Source organism: Bos javanicus, chromosome 9 (genome assembly GCF_032452875.1).
Source record: "Bos javanicus breed banteng chromosome 9, ARS-OSU_banteng_1.0, whole genome shotgun sequence".
NCBI lineage: Eukaryota > Metazoa > Chordata > Mammalia > Artiodactyla > Bovidae > Bos > Bos javanicus.
This window is the reverse complement of record NC_083876.1, coordinates 33,950,829-33,968,337: the sequence shown is the minus strand read 5'-3', so window position 1 is coordinate 33,968,337 and position 17,509 is coordinate 33,950,829. Positions and strand designations below refer to the sequence as shown.

Below are 17,509 nucleotides of genomic sequence, written 5' to 3'. Positions count from 1 at the left end.
TGAGAAAGGATAGTGCTACTTCAGAAGAATATGACACTGGCATTTACTCTTTGTCTTTTTGAACACTTCTTTAAAAAAACCTTCTGATCTGATGTCTCTTAGTTACAGCATTCCATGATTTATATTTTATTTTAAAAAGTGACTTTCTCTCATGGTAAACAGGAAATGGCTCTGTCCTTTAGATCTTCAAGTACTGCTTGTTTGCTTGTAGGGGCTCTGGTTGCTGCACTTTCCCCTTTGTACTGATCTTGTCATTTTACTAACAGACACCCAAGCCCATAGAAACGCAGGCTTTATGGAGACAAGAAATTCCGTTAATATGTATTAGAAAAAGTTCAGATTCCAGTTATTTGCCCAACCTCCGCACAGTTTTTTCAAAGAGCGGAGTCAAAAACAAGCTTATGACTGAAAAAAATCCTCTGGCAACTTTATAGTGTTTGAATGGCATTTCTTATATTTGAAATAACTTGTATGAGACAGCAGGCTTTGAAGTACTGTCTTTTAAGCTATATTCCAGAGAAAGAAAATCCCCTTGGGTGAGGCAGCTTTAAAAAATCATTTTCCTTGAACTTACCCCCTTTAAAGCAACTGCAGTGAGGATGCAGATGTTAAATAAGGGACAAGAAGTTAGTACTATAGAAGGAAAACAAACAATATATGAGTTGCTGGGGCGAGATTTTATTTGGTTAGCATTTATACTGAAAGATTTTAATTTGTCATTGCCTAGATTGATGGTCTTATGAGTACTGTCTGCTGTGTGTGTTGGGAGGCACAGGTGATTCAATCAGATGTGGGGAGAAAATATTAGAACTTCTGCTTATATTTTAAAACTTTTCTTTTTTTAATAAACTGTGAATTTATAAGTGGATAGTTTATTAAGTTAGTAATATGCATATATAAATAAACAAGCATATTGAGGGTGAATTCCCAAATGTATTTTGTGTGCATAGGATATGTGATCAAAAGTTTAGAAGCCAGTGGCCTAGAAGATGCCTAATGCATAGGTGGTAAATATTGTAAAGAGGTTTATTGCTGCGAACATTTCATTTTGCTAAGATATTTTATACTGTTGAGTGTAATTCAACAATAAATATGAAGCCATTTGCTCGGTAATTAACTTTGTTTTTCCCTTCCAAGAGCCTAAGCTTTTATTAGTGCAACAGAGCTTTTATATATAAAATAGAGAATAATGCTAAACATTGTTATTAAGAAAGTTAGATTGAACTGTTTCTAGACATAGGTATTTGTAGGTGCACACAATATTGCTAAAATTAATTTATTGACTATTTTATAAAGAGATATTGGTTGATTATACATGTATTTTAATTGCACAACTATATACATGTGTTAAGAGGTGCAAAGTACTTTTTAAATCATTGTAAAGTCCTCAGCCCTTTCCATTCTACCTTTAGTTCCACCACTAAAGAAATTTTTCTTACTTTACCAGTGACCTGATTATCAAGTCTACCTTCCTGTGGCACTTGACTTATTGTAGACACTTAAATATTTGCGGGATAAATCAATGAATGAATAAATTGAGTGACTTTTTTTTTTTTTAGGGTCACTGCAACTGAAATATTTCTTTATCTTTTAAATTCCCTTCTTTTTCAGGACTCTTATTTTCTTCTGATCCTTCTATTTATGTTTGGTTTCCTTTGTTTTCCATTTTCCATGGAAATGTGAACATCCTTAAGACATCCTTTGGGCGTCTTTCTTTTATAGCTCTAGTGCTCTTGTATGATCATTCAATACTCTTTTCCTGAGTTTGACTCATAATTTTTAACCATTTATAAATCAAAACCTTCTGTTTGTGCTCTATGTACTATAAATTTAACACATTTAAGATTAAATTCACTATACATCATTAGAGTTGCTGCAGTAAACAATAACAAAATTCTAACAAGGGTAGCCAGGATACAGAGCAACAATAATAGCTAATGGAAATGCAAAGTGGTATACTTACTTTTCAGAATGGCAGTTATAAAATGTGAAGCATATGCTTGTCCTGTTATCCATAGATTCTACTCCTAGATATTTACCTGAGAGAAATGAAAACTTATATTTACACAACCTGTACATGAGTGTTTATAACAGTTTTATTTGTAACTGCCCTAAACTAGAAACTGAAAACTACCAGGGCTTCCCTGGTGGCTCAGAGGGTAAAGTGTCTGCCTGCAATGCAGGAGACCTGGGTTCGATCCCTGGGTTGGGAAGATCTCCTGGAGAAGGAAATGGCAGCCCACGCCAGTATTCTTGTCTGGAGAATCCCATGGACAGAGGAGCCTGGTGGGCTACAGTCTACCGGGTCGCAAAGAGTTGGACACGACTGAGCGACTTCACCTTCACTAAACTAGAAACCACCTAAATGTCCTTCAGCTAGTGAATCAATAAACTGTGGTATATCTGTACAATAGAATATTGCTAAACAATAAAGAATGAATTTTGATACATGCCAACACTATGGTGACTCACAGATACACTATGTTAAATGAAGACAATTAAGACTATATACTGTTGTAATTTCATTTATGTGAAATTTGGGGAAAGGCAGAGCTATGGAAATAGTGGTTGCCAGGTTTTAGGAGTAGGAGAAGGACTAAATAGGAGCAGCATGAGGAAGTTTTGGGGGGAATTATGAAGCTGTTCTGTATCTTAATTATGTTGGTTATACGCCTGAGCATTGTGTCAAGTTCGTAGAACTGTGTACTGAGTGATTTTTGCTGTGTGTAAGTGAAAAATAAAATAATTGAATTCATTGTTTTCATCTCAAAAACAAGGAGGCAAGAAAACAAAACCACTACGCCAGTCCTCCATCTGTATTCCCTTCTTGGGTTATTTTGTCATTATTCTGAAAGAGTTCATGCTGGAAACCATGAAATCATCCTCAACTCCTTTCTCTTTCTTAGCACATATTTCTTATGCTCACTTGGCCTCTAATTCTTATTGAATCAGTATCTGAAATATTTCTGGAATCAGTCTGTCTTCTGTGTTTTTCAGTGCAGCTACTAATTTACTTTAGGTCTTTTATCATCAATGTTTGAAACAACCTTCTCTTTAATTTCTTAATTCTTCTCCTTAGGATCAAGACCAGATTTCTCAGCTAGATTGCAGGAACTATATATTTCAACCTTACCTACCTTTCTGGTTTTATCTCCTGCCCCTTTTAAAATATATTTTATGTTTATATGTTTTGTATATTTATAAAATATTTATGTGTTAATTTTAAAAATATGTATAATAAAACTACTTAAAATATAGAAATATTTCAGTATTTTAAATGAACTGATTATACTCTAGTACTGAAAATTGGTATTGTAGTCATAAGTCAAGTCCTGACCTGTGTGGTTTTAGTTCTTTAGGCAGTTCCTTAAGTAAATGAAAGAAGCCAGACACCAATAAATACATACGGTGTGCTTACTGAAACTTGATGCTGTATTTTATTGAAAATAAGACAATTCATTGCTGATTATTTCTTGATCTTTCCAGAAGCTGTGATTTAGAAGTTTTTTATCCAACTGTTTTCATGACTGTTTCCTGGCTAACAGTTATTTTAAGATGCACCTCACTTATAGAAAGGTTAAAATACCAGGGATAGGAGAGTGCCTCTCCGAATCAGTGAAATTATGGTAATGACTTTGTGTTTAGACCAAAATCTATTATTTGTTTGATAGTGAAGTCCTAAAACATTTGATTATTTTCCTCCAATTTTGATGTGGAGGTGAGAGGATGTATTCATTGTACATAATTTTCAGGATGAGTTTTATTGGTGTATTTAATCCACGAGCCTGAATTTATTGCCCCAGAGTAAACATCTCATGTTATTTTGAAAGTAATTGATACCTATTTTCTTCACTCCTAATCTTAAGATGCCATGGCTAGTCCAGGGAAAGATAACTATAGAATGAAAAGTTATAAGAATAAAGCCCTAAACCCCCAGGAGATGCGTAGACGAAGAGAAGAAGAAGGAATACAGCTTCGAAAACAAAAAAGAGAAGAACAGGTAGGTGTCTTAAAATATTTAATTCTGTTATTGCTAATTTTTAGATAATTTTAAATGAAAAATTTTTTTCTAGGAAATTGAATATAAATATATTTTTATTAGAATCCAGTAATATTAGCAAATTCATGAATCAGAATCCTGTGCTATTTTAATCACTGACAAGAATGACTTTTCTAGTCCATTGATGAACCTTTTATGTCAATATTTCTACCCCAGCGCTAAGACATATTTACTCTTGAGCCTATTTGTATCACTTCCACTCAGTGTTGCAAAATTTGCCCCCTAGAAAAACATTAACTGTATTCGTCACTTTGTGGTTTTCATAACCCTTGCCCCTAAGTTAATTATAATCATTTTCCTATGCTACTCATACTGTTCTCCTATAGTCTCATCAGGCAGACCTCTTAGCCTTCTCTGTTTGAGCTTTATATATGGAACATAAGGAATAGAAAAATTCATTTAAAAGAATGCATCTCCACATGTTTCATTCCAAGACACACTGAAATTTAGAAGTATTCATCAATAAGTAGAAGGGTATGGTCCTCACATACATGAATTAGAACCACTATGTAAAAGGGACTAGCAATGTAGAAAGTTAAAAAAGGCCTGTTTTAGAAATATGATTATCCCCCCTATTTATAGCATCTAACATAGTCTCTACTATATTACAGTAGGTACTTAAGAAAAAAAAGTCTGTTAAATAAAGGAATAGGAAAAGAACTGTGTAGAGACTGAGGAAGAGCAGAATTTTATTTAGCTATCAAAAAGATTATGATACCAGATTTTTTATCAGTTTTGATTTACGAAATATACCTGTAAATCTTGCTCTGCGACTTGACCATGTCTCTCTCTTCCTCTCTTTTTTTTTTTTCTTTATGTTCACTCAGTTATTAAGCATAGGGTCATCTTTCCTGAGAGTTGTTCTTGTTACTTGTTAGTCTGATATACTGGCTCTGTTAATATATCACATTATCTCACTCATATAACAGATCTGCTTTTCTTCTTAGATATCTCATAATTCAGTGTAGGCATATGTGTTTTTCTAAGTGCTGTAAAATATAAATGTGTGTTCTGTTTATGGTACTGGAAATTGGTTAAAAGACCTGAGATTAAGAATGTCCCAAAGCAGTCTATAGGACAAGAGCTAATCTAGCCCCAGATGTTTAACTTCTCTTGAATAATTTAGGTGTTTATGGTATGGCGATTACAAAATACTAAAATATTCGGAACTTTAAGTGATAAAATGATTGTTTTGTTCACTTAAAGGAAAAAATAATTCTATGGGAATTTAGGGTTTTATGGAAAACTTAATGTATTATTTCTCTTTATTATAGTTATTCAAACGCAGAAATGTCTCTTTGCCCAGAAATGATGAATCTATGTTAGAAAATCCTATCCAGGATCCAGACATCAGTTCCACTGTACCCATTCCAGAGGTAGATATTACAAATGTATTTCAAATTATATTTCTTCAGTATTTCAGAGATGTACTGCAAAATTATTAATTTAAAATGTTTGGATAATAATTATATTTTCTGTGTTTTAGGAAGAAGTTATTACTTCAGATATGGTTCAGATGATTTTTTCTAATAATGCTGATCAACAGCTAACAGCTACACAGAAATTTAGAAAGCTGCTTTCTAAAGGCAAGAATTATTTTCAGTGTGCTTATTTGATGTTACTTATTTCCTGATGTTACAGGAATTTGTAGTGCAATTTTGTTAGTTTTTTTTTAAATTTTAAGACTCTTTGCCAGTACGTCTTAATTTTTTCTATAATCTCTTTTTTAAAACCATTATACTGTCAAAGTAACACATGTTGATTGTAGAATATCTGCAAATGTAAAAGAATTTAAAGAAGCAAAATAGTCCCAAATCAGTCCCATTGCTAAGAAAGTTAGAGATACATATTTATAAATTCTTACAGAAATATTTTTCAGACTTTTTTAAAATGGCAGCATGACAGCAGAGCATGAATGTAAAATAATTTAATCAGATATTTCTTTTTTTACAAATTTTAAAAAATTTAATTTCTATTTTATATTGGGTGGGAGTAAAAGCATTAATATTATGTATTATCTTGTTGATGTTTTATAACTGTAAGAGCAGTTTAGGCTGTAGAATCCAGACTTTTCATGTAGAACATCAAAACAAAACTTTGTAGTATTTTACTAGCTTTGCAGAAATCTCCCAATTTTTGAAAAAGTTAGGATAGCAAATTTGTAGAAAAAAGAAAAGGAAAAATGTCTATTCCTTTTTTTTTTCTTTTGACCACATTACTTGACTTGTGGGATCTTAGTTCCCAATCATTGAACCTGGGCCCCCTGCATTGCAGGTGCATTGGACTGCCAGGAAATCCCAGAAATATCTTTAAGTTTGCATTTATTTTAATTGCATTTACTTTTTGCACTTATTTTAATTTGCATTTAAACTTCTTAGAGATTTTATTATTCTCTTAAGTCCTCACCTATTGTGAGAGTTTATCAAGAATTCTACATAGTTCAATAGCATTTTTGTAAATAACATCTTGAGAAGATAGGACTTGTCTGGCTGAAAGACATTAGGCAGTTCATGGTTGTAGTGAAAGGGATATCCCTGGAAATTGGAGTATGGTTATGAAGAATTAGAAGGACTGTTATCCTTAGGAGGGTTATTATCCTTTGATTGGTGTTTTGAGTATTGGACTGAAATACTCCCATACTGTAAAGGTGACCTGCTAAATAGCCTTTAATTTATGAATTTTAAATATTTGTTTAGGAAATATTTTAAAATTTTCTTACTGTTACACTAATGAAAAATAATTTGCTTTTTTGTAGTTGTTTTTTTTTTTTTGGCAGCATACATTGCAGTTATGAGAGCATTTATTTTCTTCAGTTACGTCCAGCTAAGGGTTTCAAGTCTGGGCAGTGAAATCTAGGAAAGAGTTATTTTGTGTGTCCTGTTAACTGACACAGGGTCCAGATCATTGTGCTTTTGTATCTGCATAATAGCTTCATTCTTTTTTAATTTTTAGAACCTAATCCACCAATTGATCAAGTTATACAGAAACCAGGAGTGGTGCAGAGATTTGTGAAATTTCTTGAAAGAAATGAAAATTGTACATTACAAGTGAGTTCTGTAGTTTACGTTCTTAATTATCTTTCCAGAAATGACATAGGATTAGTTTCTAGTGAAAGCAACTTCTACAGTACTGAATATATTGTAAGCATTCAGTAAATATCAGTAGGTGGCGATTAAAGGTGGTGCTACCTGTCTTGCCCTGGTCAAGTTTACAGTGCTAATTTTTTCTAGGAACTGTTACTTTCTCTAGAAACTATTATCATTAAGCAATTTTTTTTGAAAAATATATTTAAAATCATTTGTAATTTTAAGAAAAATTTTATAGTTGTCAACCTTTAATAACTTTTGCTTTAGAAAATCATAAATCAAAATGTTAACCTACTTAATAGTTAAATTTATTTTGGCTCCTAACTAAAGTTGTGACTTTTTAGTATAAACTCTTGTACCTCTTAAAACATTTTTATCTGATTGATCAGTTCCTTTTTTTTTTTTTTTTTAAGAAAGAACAAATCAGTATAATCTACTTAAAATGTGACCAAAGTTAAGTGTGTCTTAAAGAGTGTTGCTTCTCAGTTATAGTGAAAATTTAAAGATGTCTTCCAAATAATTGGCTACTAAAAATATTGAAGTTTGCAAATATTTTACTGTTTAGGATTGTTCTTCCTGACTTTCATTGCTATATATATATAACCTACACCTACTTTCTTAATGCTCTTATTGGTATAGGAGAACTGTTCCTGGTATTTGAATAATTTGAAATTACATCTTAGAATAGTGTTCCATTTAATCTGAGTAACTTGGGAAAGATCCTCTCTCTAGGTATAAGCAAAGAAATGTGCTGCACTTCTGAATATTACCCATCATGAGCTTTATAAAAAATGCTGAGAATGTTTACAATAAGGATAGTCTTATGTCAATTAAGTGATAATGCTATAAGGACTATTAATCACCTAAAATCTATCTATCAACTGGGGTCTTTATGTAATAGTGCTGTAAGGGCTGGAAATCATGGTTTGGTCATTGACTTTATTTGTAAGCTCTGAGTCCAAACTAAAACCTAAGCCTCCTGATAGCAGTTTATTATTTGGCTCTTTGATTCTAAGTGATTGAAAGAAGAAGTGAATGGATAAAATTGAATGTTACTTTAAACAATACATTGTATAAGGCATTGTAGTTACAGATTGGTAAGATATTTCTCTCTTTGCAGAAATTCTTCACTCTGTTGGGGAAGACAAACACCTAAACAGATCTATAGTACTATAGATGATACTATAGTACACTTAGTGCTAATAGAAAATTGTTATACAAAGTACTTTGAGAGCAGAGAGAACATAGCAGCTTATGTTTACAATGTTACACAGCTAGTCTTAAGGGGGAATGAGAGTTTAACAGGCTGAATAAAAGGAAAAGTAATTTCAGGTTGTGAAAATAGCATGTGTAGAAAGCACAGTATTCAAGAACGTTGGGGATTTGAGAGTTTATCAATCATTGTGTGTGTGTTAGTCATTCAGTCGTGTCCCTTTGTAATCCTGTGGACTGTAGCCCTTCAGGCTTCTCTGTTCATGGAATTCTCCAGGCAAGAATGAGTGAGTTGCCATTTTGTTCTCCAATTAATCATTATACTTGAAACCTAGTGAAATTCAACAGTGTGTTCTTGGGGCAGCTATATGGTGTGCCATATTATCCAAGTTAATATGAAATATATTGTTCAATATATTCTTGAACCATACCAAAGAATGCTCAAACTACTGCACAATTGCACTCATCTCACACGTTAGTAAAGTAATGCTCAAAATTCTCCAAACCAAGCTTCAGCAATATATGAACCGTGAACTTCCAGATGTTCAAGCTGGTTTTAGAAAAGGAAAAGGAACCAGAGATCAAATTGCCAACAATCACTGGATCATCAAAAAAGCAAGAGAGTTCCAGAAAAACATCTATTTCTGTTTTATTGACTATGCCAAAGCCTTTGACTGTGTGGATCACAATAAACTGTGGAAAATTCTGAAAGAGATGGGCATACCAGACCACCTGACCTGCCTCTTGAGAAACCGATATGCAGGTCAGGAAGCAACAGTTAGAACTGGACATGGAACAACAGACTGGTTCCAAATAGGAACAGGAGTACGTCAAGGCTGTATATTGTCACCCTGCTTATTTAACTTATATGCAGAACACATCATGAGAAACGCTGGGCTGGAGGAAGCACAGACTGCAATCAGGATTGCCGGGAGAAATATCAATAACCTCAGGTATGCAGATGACACCACCCTTATGGCAGAAAGTAAAGAAGAGCTAAAGAGCCTCTTGATGAAAGTGAAAGAGGAGAGTGAAAAAGTTGTCTTAAAGCTCAACATTCAGAAAACTTAGATTATGGCATCCAGTCCCATCACTTTATGGGAAATAGATGGGGAAACAGTGGCTGACTTTATTTTTTGGGGCTCCAAAATCACTGCAAATGGTGATTGTAGCCATGAAATTAAAAGACGCTTGCTTCTTGGAAGAAGAGTTATGACCAACCTAGACAGCATATTGAAAAGCAGAGACATTACTTTATCAGTAAAGTCAAGGCTATGGTATTTCCAGTGGTCATGTATGGATGTGAGAGTTGGACTATAAAGAAAGCTGAGCACTGAAGAATTGATGTTTTGAACTGTGGTGTTGGAGAAGACTCTTGAGAGTCCCTTGGACTGCCAGGAGATCCAACCAGTCAATCCTAAAGGAATTTAGTCCTGAATATTCATTGAAAGGCCTGATACTGAAACTCCAATACTTTGGCCACCTGATGCAAAGAGCTGACTCATTTGAAAAGACCCTGGTGCTGGGAAAGATTGAGGGCAGGAGGAGAAGGGGACGACAGAGGATTAGATGGTTGGATGGTATCACCGACTTGATGGACATGAGTTTGGGTGAACTCCGGGAGTTGGTGATGGACAGGGAGGCCTGGCGTGCTGCGGTTCATGGGGCTGCAAAGAGTCGGACACAACTGAGCGAATGAACTGAACTGAACTATACTAAGTTCTGTTTTGAGAGTGCATTTATCAGTCCAATAATGTTACCCTAGGTACCCAACTAACACAATTGGCTATATAGTACCGTGCTGTAAAAGGTTTATAATGCTTTCCACACAAATAATACATAAAAAACAACCAAAAAATAAAGAAAACATTTTTAATCTCGTAGTATACTACCTTGAAAAGTATAGTAGTGTAGTACAGCAGCTGGCAGGCAGGGGCTGGCATGCCAGGTGAGAAGAATTACTGACTGGAGGAGGGAGAGAAAGTGGGGATGGTAGAGCTGAAGGATCGTCAACAATAGGAGATGGAGGTTAGGCTGCAGATATATATCAGTATATATATATGCAGTATATCTGTATCACTCTTGCCTGATGTTGATGGAACACACGTTCACATCTTTGAAAGTTTGTATCTTGAAGCTTCATATGTAGGGGACTTACTGTAATTGAGAGGCCTCAAACTGGGGACCTACATGTTTGGCCTGCACATGTTTTAAAATGTATGAATTCAGATATCAGGCTTTCAAAAGTTGAAGAATTTCAAATGGAAGTCTAGATTTGGGGCTTCTTTTTACAAATCAGAAGAATTGGCATTGTTGCCACATACTGAAGATCTAGTGGAGTTGAATAGGAACTCTGCCTCTTTTTTTTTTCCTTTTAAAAAATATAACCATTTTCTCTAGTTTTATCTGTACTTTTCATGCCTTTCACTAATGCTTTTTATTACACTTTTATTAATCATAATAATACCTACCTTAATGTGAAAAGTTGTCTAGGCCAAATATTTTTAAAGCCATTGTCATTATTGTCACTCCTTAATTTGCAGGTCTAATTTGCTAGTTGGTTAGAGAACCATGAGTTAAAATTTTCTCAATTGCATCATTATAAATCCATCACAGATAAGTATATCTGAAATCTGATTGATATGAGTAACTTCCCAGAGGCACTGCTACTTGAAAGAATACCACAAGTTCTTATGGCTCTGCTAATAATGAACTCTTTCACCTTGAACTAACCACCTAAATGTATGGCTTTCTAGTTTTTCTTATTTAAGTGAGAAGGTTTAGAATAGATGATCCTTAGGGAAACAAAAGTAACCTTTTATGATTCTGCTGCTGCTGCTGCTAAGTTGCTTCAGTTGTGTCCGACTCTGTGCAACCCCAGAGATGGCAGCCCACCAGCCCTCCCCCGTCCCTGGGATTCTCCAGGCAAGAATACTGGAGTGGGTTGCCATTTCCTTCTCCAGTGCAGGAAAGTGAAAAGTGAAAGTGAAGTCGCTCAGTCGTGTCCGACTCCTAGCGACCCCATGGACTGCAACCCACCAGGCTCCAATGCCCATGGGATTTTCCAGGCAAGAGTACTGGAGTAGGGTGCCATTGCCTTCTCCATTTATGATTCTAAGTTCCATAAATATTCTATTAATTAAGTAGTGTGTATCATTTTGTTTTAAACTGCTTGATTTAGAATACCTGGCTCCCTAATAGTAAACATCAGGGGTTTTATGAAATATAAATTCGGATGTGTTCATTTATTGTTCATGATTTTATAAATTTTTATTCTTCTCAGTTCTTATTTTTCCAGATTGAAGAGTCCTTTTTAAAAAAAATTTTTTTTACCTATCAAATCTGATTTCACATTGAATCTTATTAATCGTAAGTGAATCTTTCTCTCAGACTTAGTCAGCTAAGTCTTGACTCCCTCTCTTCTTCCTTTCTTCCTCTTTCTGGCATTTCTTTGGGGCTTTCATCTATTTTGCTTTTATTTTTCCTTAGTTTGAAGCTGCGTGGGCATTAACTAATATAGCATCTGGAACTTTTCTGCATACCAAAGTAGTGATTGAAACTGGGGCTGTTCCAATTTTTATCAAACTTCTTAATTCAGAGCATGAAGATGTTCAAGAACAGGTAAGTTTCTAACTTGAACTGTTATATCTACTAGATTTTAATTTTCTCTTGAAAGTGCCATTTGTGATTATGATTTGAAATTCATTTTTACCAAGTTGCCTGTGCATTACATTTGTTAGAATATAATAATTTCTGTTTAGTGTCAAATTGGAAGGAAGAATGAACTGTTTTAGGTATTATCCTAGCTCCTTTGTATATAGATTTCAGCTATTGAGAATTACTATTCCCATTTATAGAAGAGCATACTGAGACCCAGAAAAGATAGTAATTTACCCAAAGTCACGGTGAAGGGCTGAGCCAGGTTTTAAACCTGGAACAGTCTGACTCCTTGTTCTTTACTTGTATGTAGATTATTTTATTGTTTCTTTTTAATATGTCATGTTATTTTTAATAAACCATTGTAGATTAGACTTTATAAATAAATTATCATAGTTGTTTAACAGGGAAAATTTAATCACATATAATTTTTACCATCTAGAGAAAGTCAAATGTTTTGTTATTTTTGTTTTGATTCATGTTCATGCAAATTGATCCATAGATCTCACTACCATTCCATTTGTTTGTTTATATATATATTTTTATATTTTTTCCCACTTAACAATAGTATTGAGAGCTTTTTCTTATGGCATTAATTATTCTTGAAGAAAATTTTACTGATTACTCATTATCCATTCAGGTAGCTACATAATTTATTCCTCAGTAGTTGTACAATTGAGTTATTTCTAGCTTGTTGGTGTTAATATTGTGGTGAGCATCATTATATATCAATCTTGATAGTAATATGTCTTGACATTCATATATGCCTTGATTATTTCATTAGGGAAAAATGATTATACTCAAAGAAAAGCTTTTAAAGTGCTATTACTATTTCAAAGTTGACTTCCAAAATGTTATAAAAATTGATATCCCACAAACAAAATACTTCACAGGGTGAAAAATGTCATCACTTTAAAAACTTTTTCTTAAAAATGTGAAAAATAAACTTAGGTCTAGAGTAGATGTTAAAAATATTAGTGTAAATTTTAAATGTTAAAATATAATTTTCTCAGTTGAAAAATTAACTTATGTCTACTTTTGTACTTATGAGAAACTTGAAATGAAAATATAATGATCATTTGCATTTGTGTAATTTCTTATCAAATTGAAATTTAATACATGAATAATTTGATCTTTTACTGTCATTTATTTAATCTGGACTATCTCTAAGCTTATTTTTAAGCATTAATTCAAGACAGTTCTCACATTAGCTTTACCTTATAGTTTACTATGCTTTATCTCTCCTTCCTTTTTTCTTTTACAAGTTAGTTCCTTCCCAGTGAGTGGATTCTTTGGCATAGTAGCAAACTTCTAGCATAGGTAATTGTAAAATTCCCTAAATAGATATACAGTTGACCCTTGAACAAAACAGGTTTGAATGTGTTGGTTTACTTACACACAGTTTTTTTTTTGCAATACATACATACTGCAGTACTATACAATCTGAAGTTGGTTGAGTCTGCAAGTGATCTTGGGTAAGGAGGGCCAGCTTTAAAGTTATACATGGATTTTCGACTGTGCAGGGGTTGATGCCCCTCACTGCCAAATTGTTCAAAGGTCAACTATATTTTGTCTCTCCATGTAGATTCAAAGTAGACAAACTATCTCCTTCTTAAAGAGAATAAACATTTCACTATCATGTAAAAAAATTTTTTAAATGCCCTGTGTTTTAATTTGACTAAAAATATTATTAAAGATATTTTTGAAGTTTTCCTTTCTTGTCTACTAGCATGTTTTTTTTTAACATCTTGAAAACTTACCAGTTTTTTCCTTTTACAATAAAATTTCATTCTTAAGAGAGAATCTTATTTAAGATATTGTCGTAAAAGAATATTTTTTATTGTTTTTTGAAGGCTGTTTGGGCACTTGGTAATATTGCTGGTGACAATGCAGAATGCAGAGATTTTGTTTTGAATTGTGAAATACTTCCACCTCTTTTAGAGTAAGTACTTTAAGTTTATCACAATTAAATACTATTAACTTTTGGAAAAGCAAACTATTTACACTATATTTCTACGTACACATTTACTTCTTCAGTGATACTTTTAAATTTTGCTTATGTTTGGCCAAGCCTGAAATAGCTTGAAATTACATAAAACTAACAAAATTTCTGGTTGTATCATATCTTTTATGTTCCCTTAAGCCACACTTCACAGCATTCATTGCTTACTTGATGCCTACTGTGCTAAAACAATTATTCTAGAGAACAAGGATAAGTAGTAGTTTTTAATACACTAAAAATTTAAAAGTTACTAAAGCAGATGATATTGAGTTGATGAACAGATGATGTGTTGAACTTGTCAGATTTTCATATTTGATTTTGAAATGTTCAGAGAACAGAGAGATTTTTTCAGAATTAGAATTTTACTTAAAATGACTTAGCTAGTGGTTTCTTTTTCTAATACTTTACACTTTTTTTAAGAAAAGAAGCTCCCCTATAATATAGGGTTCTTTACAAAGATGACGTAAAATTATTTGAAAGATAGGTTTATTTATCCAAGTTGGTTATCATTTATTGAGAAAATTTTTATTTAGGCTGAATACCATTGGCAAATAGTGAAAAAGGAAAAAGTAATTGAGATATTTTGAAAGGGAAAATTTTACTCTTACCATTTCTGTGCCATTTGCCATCCTTTCCAAGCTTAGAAATTAGAATATGTTTTTAGATACAGTTTTGTTTTGTTTTTAGATACAAAGAATATGTTTTTAGATACAGTTTTGCAAAATATATTTTATTGTTTTAGAATGTGTAACTTTCCGTGGACAAAATGGATTTCTCAGCATCATTTCACTCAACTCACACTGAGTACTTAACTATGTTCAGGCCACTGAACCACTTGTGATTTCATTTACTTTGGGCTTATTCAAAATAATATCTGAGCAGTTAGTCCAATTATAAAGGAAAATACTGATTTAGCATTCAATATCAGAATTATTTTGACGTTCATACTACTAAAAGTATCTGTTAAATTTTCAACTTAGGGTTTTTCTGGCCTGATTTTATGGTTTGTAGATTAACTGTGAGCACTTTGTTTCTCTTTTTACTTTGTCTCTAGGCCATATTCTTTGCTGTCTGTCTTTGGGTCATTTATTATTTGTTAATATTTAAAGTTGGTAATGGTTTATGAAATAATAAGTAAGCATTTCTTAGTTCTAATTACTCTAAATGTTCTGCTGTTAAGTCACTTCAGTCGTGTCTGACTCTGTGCAACCCCATAGACGGCAGCCTACCAGGCTGCCCCGTCCCTGGGATTCTCCAGGCAAGAATACTGGAGTGGGTTGCCATTTCCTTCTCCAGTGCGTGAAAGCGAAGTCGCTCAGTTGTGCCCAACTCTTAGCAATATTTTAATTATGACTAAAGAAACCAAACTAAAAAACAAAGGTCTAATGAAAAACAAACAGTACCCAGCTATCTAATCATGGTTATAAACATAATAAATTTCAGAAAAAGAGTAGGTTTAGAAGTTTTCAAAGTTTCATTAAAAAATTGAGAAAGGTGATAAGAAGGAAGGTATGTCAAGATGTTCTCACCATGGTTGGTCAAAAGGAAAAATGGTATTACCTTTAAGAAGATTATGGATAATCTGTAGTTCACATTGAAGTTAAATTAACATTTAGCTAATGTGTTAAGTGTGTATAAAATTTTTATTAATATAATACAGTTTTATCAGTTCTGCCTTTTGATTTTCAGTAAATGTAAAGCTTTTACTATTATGGACTTTATATACTGAAATGGTGATTTAGTCACCAAGTCGTGTCTGACTCTTGTGACCCTATGGGTTGTAGCCTGCCAGGCTCCTCTGTCCATGGGATTCTCCAGGCAAGAATACTGGAGTGGGTTGCCATTTCTTTCTCCAGTGGATCTTCCCAACCCAAGAATCGAGCCTGGGTCTCTTGCCTTTCAGGCAGATTCTTTACTGACTGAGCTACTAGAGAAGATCCCAATATACTGTTATAGCTTTGTTGTTTTAATTTAATGCAACTTTAATTTATAATACAGCAAATTTGGATAAGAAAAGATTTGTAATTTCTCATAATATTCCCATTAATACAAGGAGGATAATATACATCACAGCTTAGCCAAGTACAGTCTTCATGCCAAATTTGGCCTGTCCCCTGTTTTTGAAAATTAAATTTTACTGGATCACATCAATTTGCTTACTTAATGTCTGTGGTTGCTTTCATGCTGTATCATCAGAGTTCAGTAGCTGCAACACAGGAAGGCCTGTGAAGCCAAAAGTATTTACTGAAAAGTTTGTCATTTCCTGATGTAGTAAGTCAGTGTAACTACCTTATTTCTAAATGAGTTATGGTTTTAGGAGGTTTCAAATATTCTTTATAGCAAAACTTTTAGAGCATATTTTTGTGTGACAGAATATACACAATAAAAAATTTACCATGTAAAAGTTTACAATTTACTGCCACTCAGTATGTTCATAGTGTTTCTCAACCATAACAACTATCTAGTTCTAGAACTTTCTATCATCCCAAACAGAAACCCCAATACCCTTTTTTCCAAGTACTTGGATACCTCTAATCTGTTTTCTGTCTCTGTGGATTTGCCTATTCTGGATATTTTACATAAATGAAGTCATATACTGTGTGACCTTTTGTGTTGGCTTCTTTCACTTAGCATATGGTTTTCAGGGTTCATTCATATCATAGAATGTATCAATACTTCATTCTTCTTATAATTAAATAATATTCCATTATATGGATATACCACATTTTGTGGTACATTCATCACTTGATGGTCATTTGGGTTATTTCCACCTTTTGGCTACTGTATATATGCAGTACTCCTGTGAACATTTGTGTGCAGGTTTTTGTTAGAACACCAGTGTTTTCAATTCTTTTTAGGTATATACCTACCAGTGGAATTGCTGGAATGTGCTAATGCTGTCTTTACCTTTTACCACCAGACTTTTTCCATAGTAGCTGCACCATTCTATTTCTACCAGCAATGTGTGAGAGTTCCAGTTTCTTACCAACAGTTGTCTGTTATTTTTTTTAATTGATATTTTAATGGAAGCTAATTACTTTACAGTATTGTGGTGATTTTTGCCATACATTGACATGAATTAGCCATGGGTGTACATGTGTCCCCCCGCCCCTGACCCAAACCCCTCTCCCACCTCCCTCCCCATCCCATCCCTCTGGGTTGTCCCAGTGCACCAGCTTTGATTGCCCTGTTTCAGGCATTGAACTTGGACTGGTCATCTATTTCACATATGGTAATATACATGTTTCAATGCTTTTCTGTCAAATCATCCCACCTTCACCTTCTCCCACAGAGTCCAAAAGTCTGTTCTTTATATCTGTGTCTCTTTTGCTGTCTCACATATAGGGTCATTGTTACAATCTTTGTAAATTCCATATATATACATTAATATACTGTATTGGTGTCTTTCTTTCTGACTTACTTCACTGTGTATAATAGGCTCCAGTTTCATCCACCTCATTAGAACTGACTCTAATGTGTTCTTTTGAATAG

The 17,509-nt window shown here is 33.6% G+C and overlaps 1 protein-coding gene across 1 annotated transcript in view; it reads left to right on the top strand.

Moving 5' to 3' along the window:
* The window catches only part of KPNA5 (karyopherin subunit alpha 5), a 50,811-nt gene that overhangs the window by 1,391 nt on the left and 31,911 nt on the right, over window positions 1-17,509 (top strand). Inside the window, exons 2-7 of the mRNA XM_061427490.1 lie at window positions 3,867-4,000; window positions 5,335-5,436; window positions 5,547-5,646; window positions 7,013-7,107; window positions 11,848-11,979; window positions 13,869-13,957. Of these exons, the coding sequence (XP_061283474.1) occupies window positions 3,867-4,000; window positions 5,335-5,436; window positions 5,547-5,646; window positions 7,013-7,107; window positions 11,848-11,979; window positions 13,869-13,957 (652 nt within the window). The remainder of the gene's footprint in view (window positions 1-3,866; window positions 4,001-5,334; window positions 5,437-5,546; window positions 5,647-7,012; window positions 7,108-11,847; window positions 11,980-13,868; window positions 13,958-17,509) is intronic.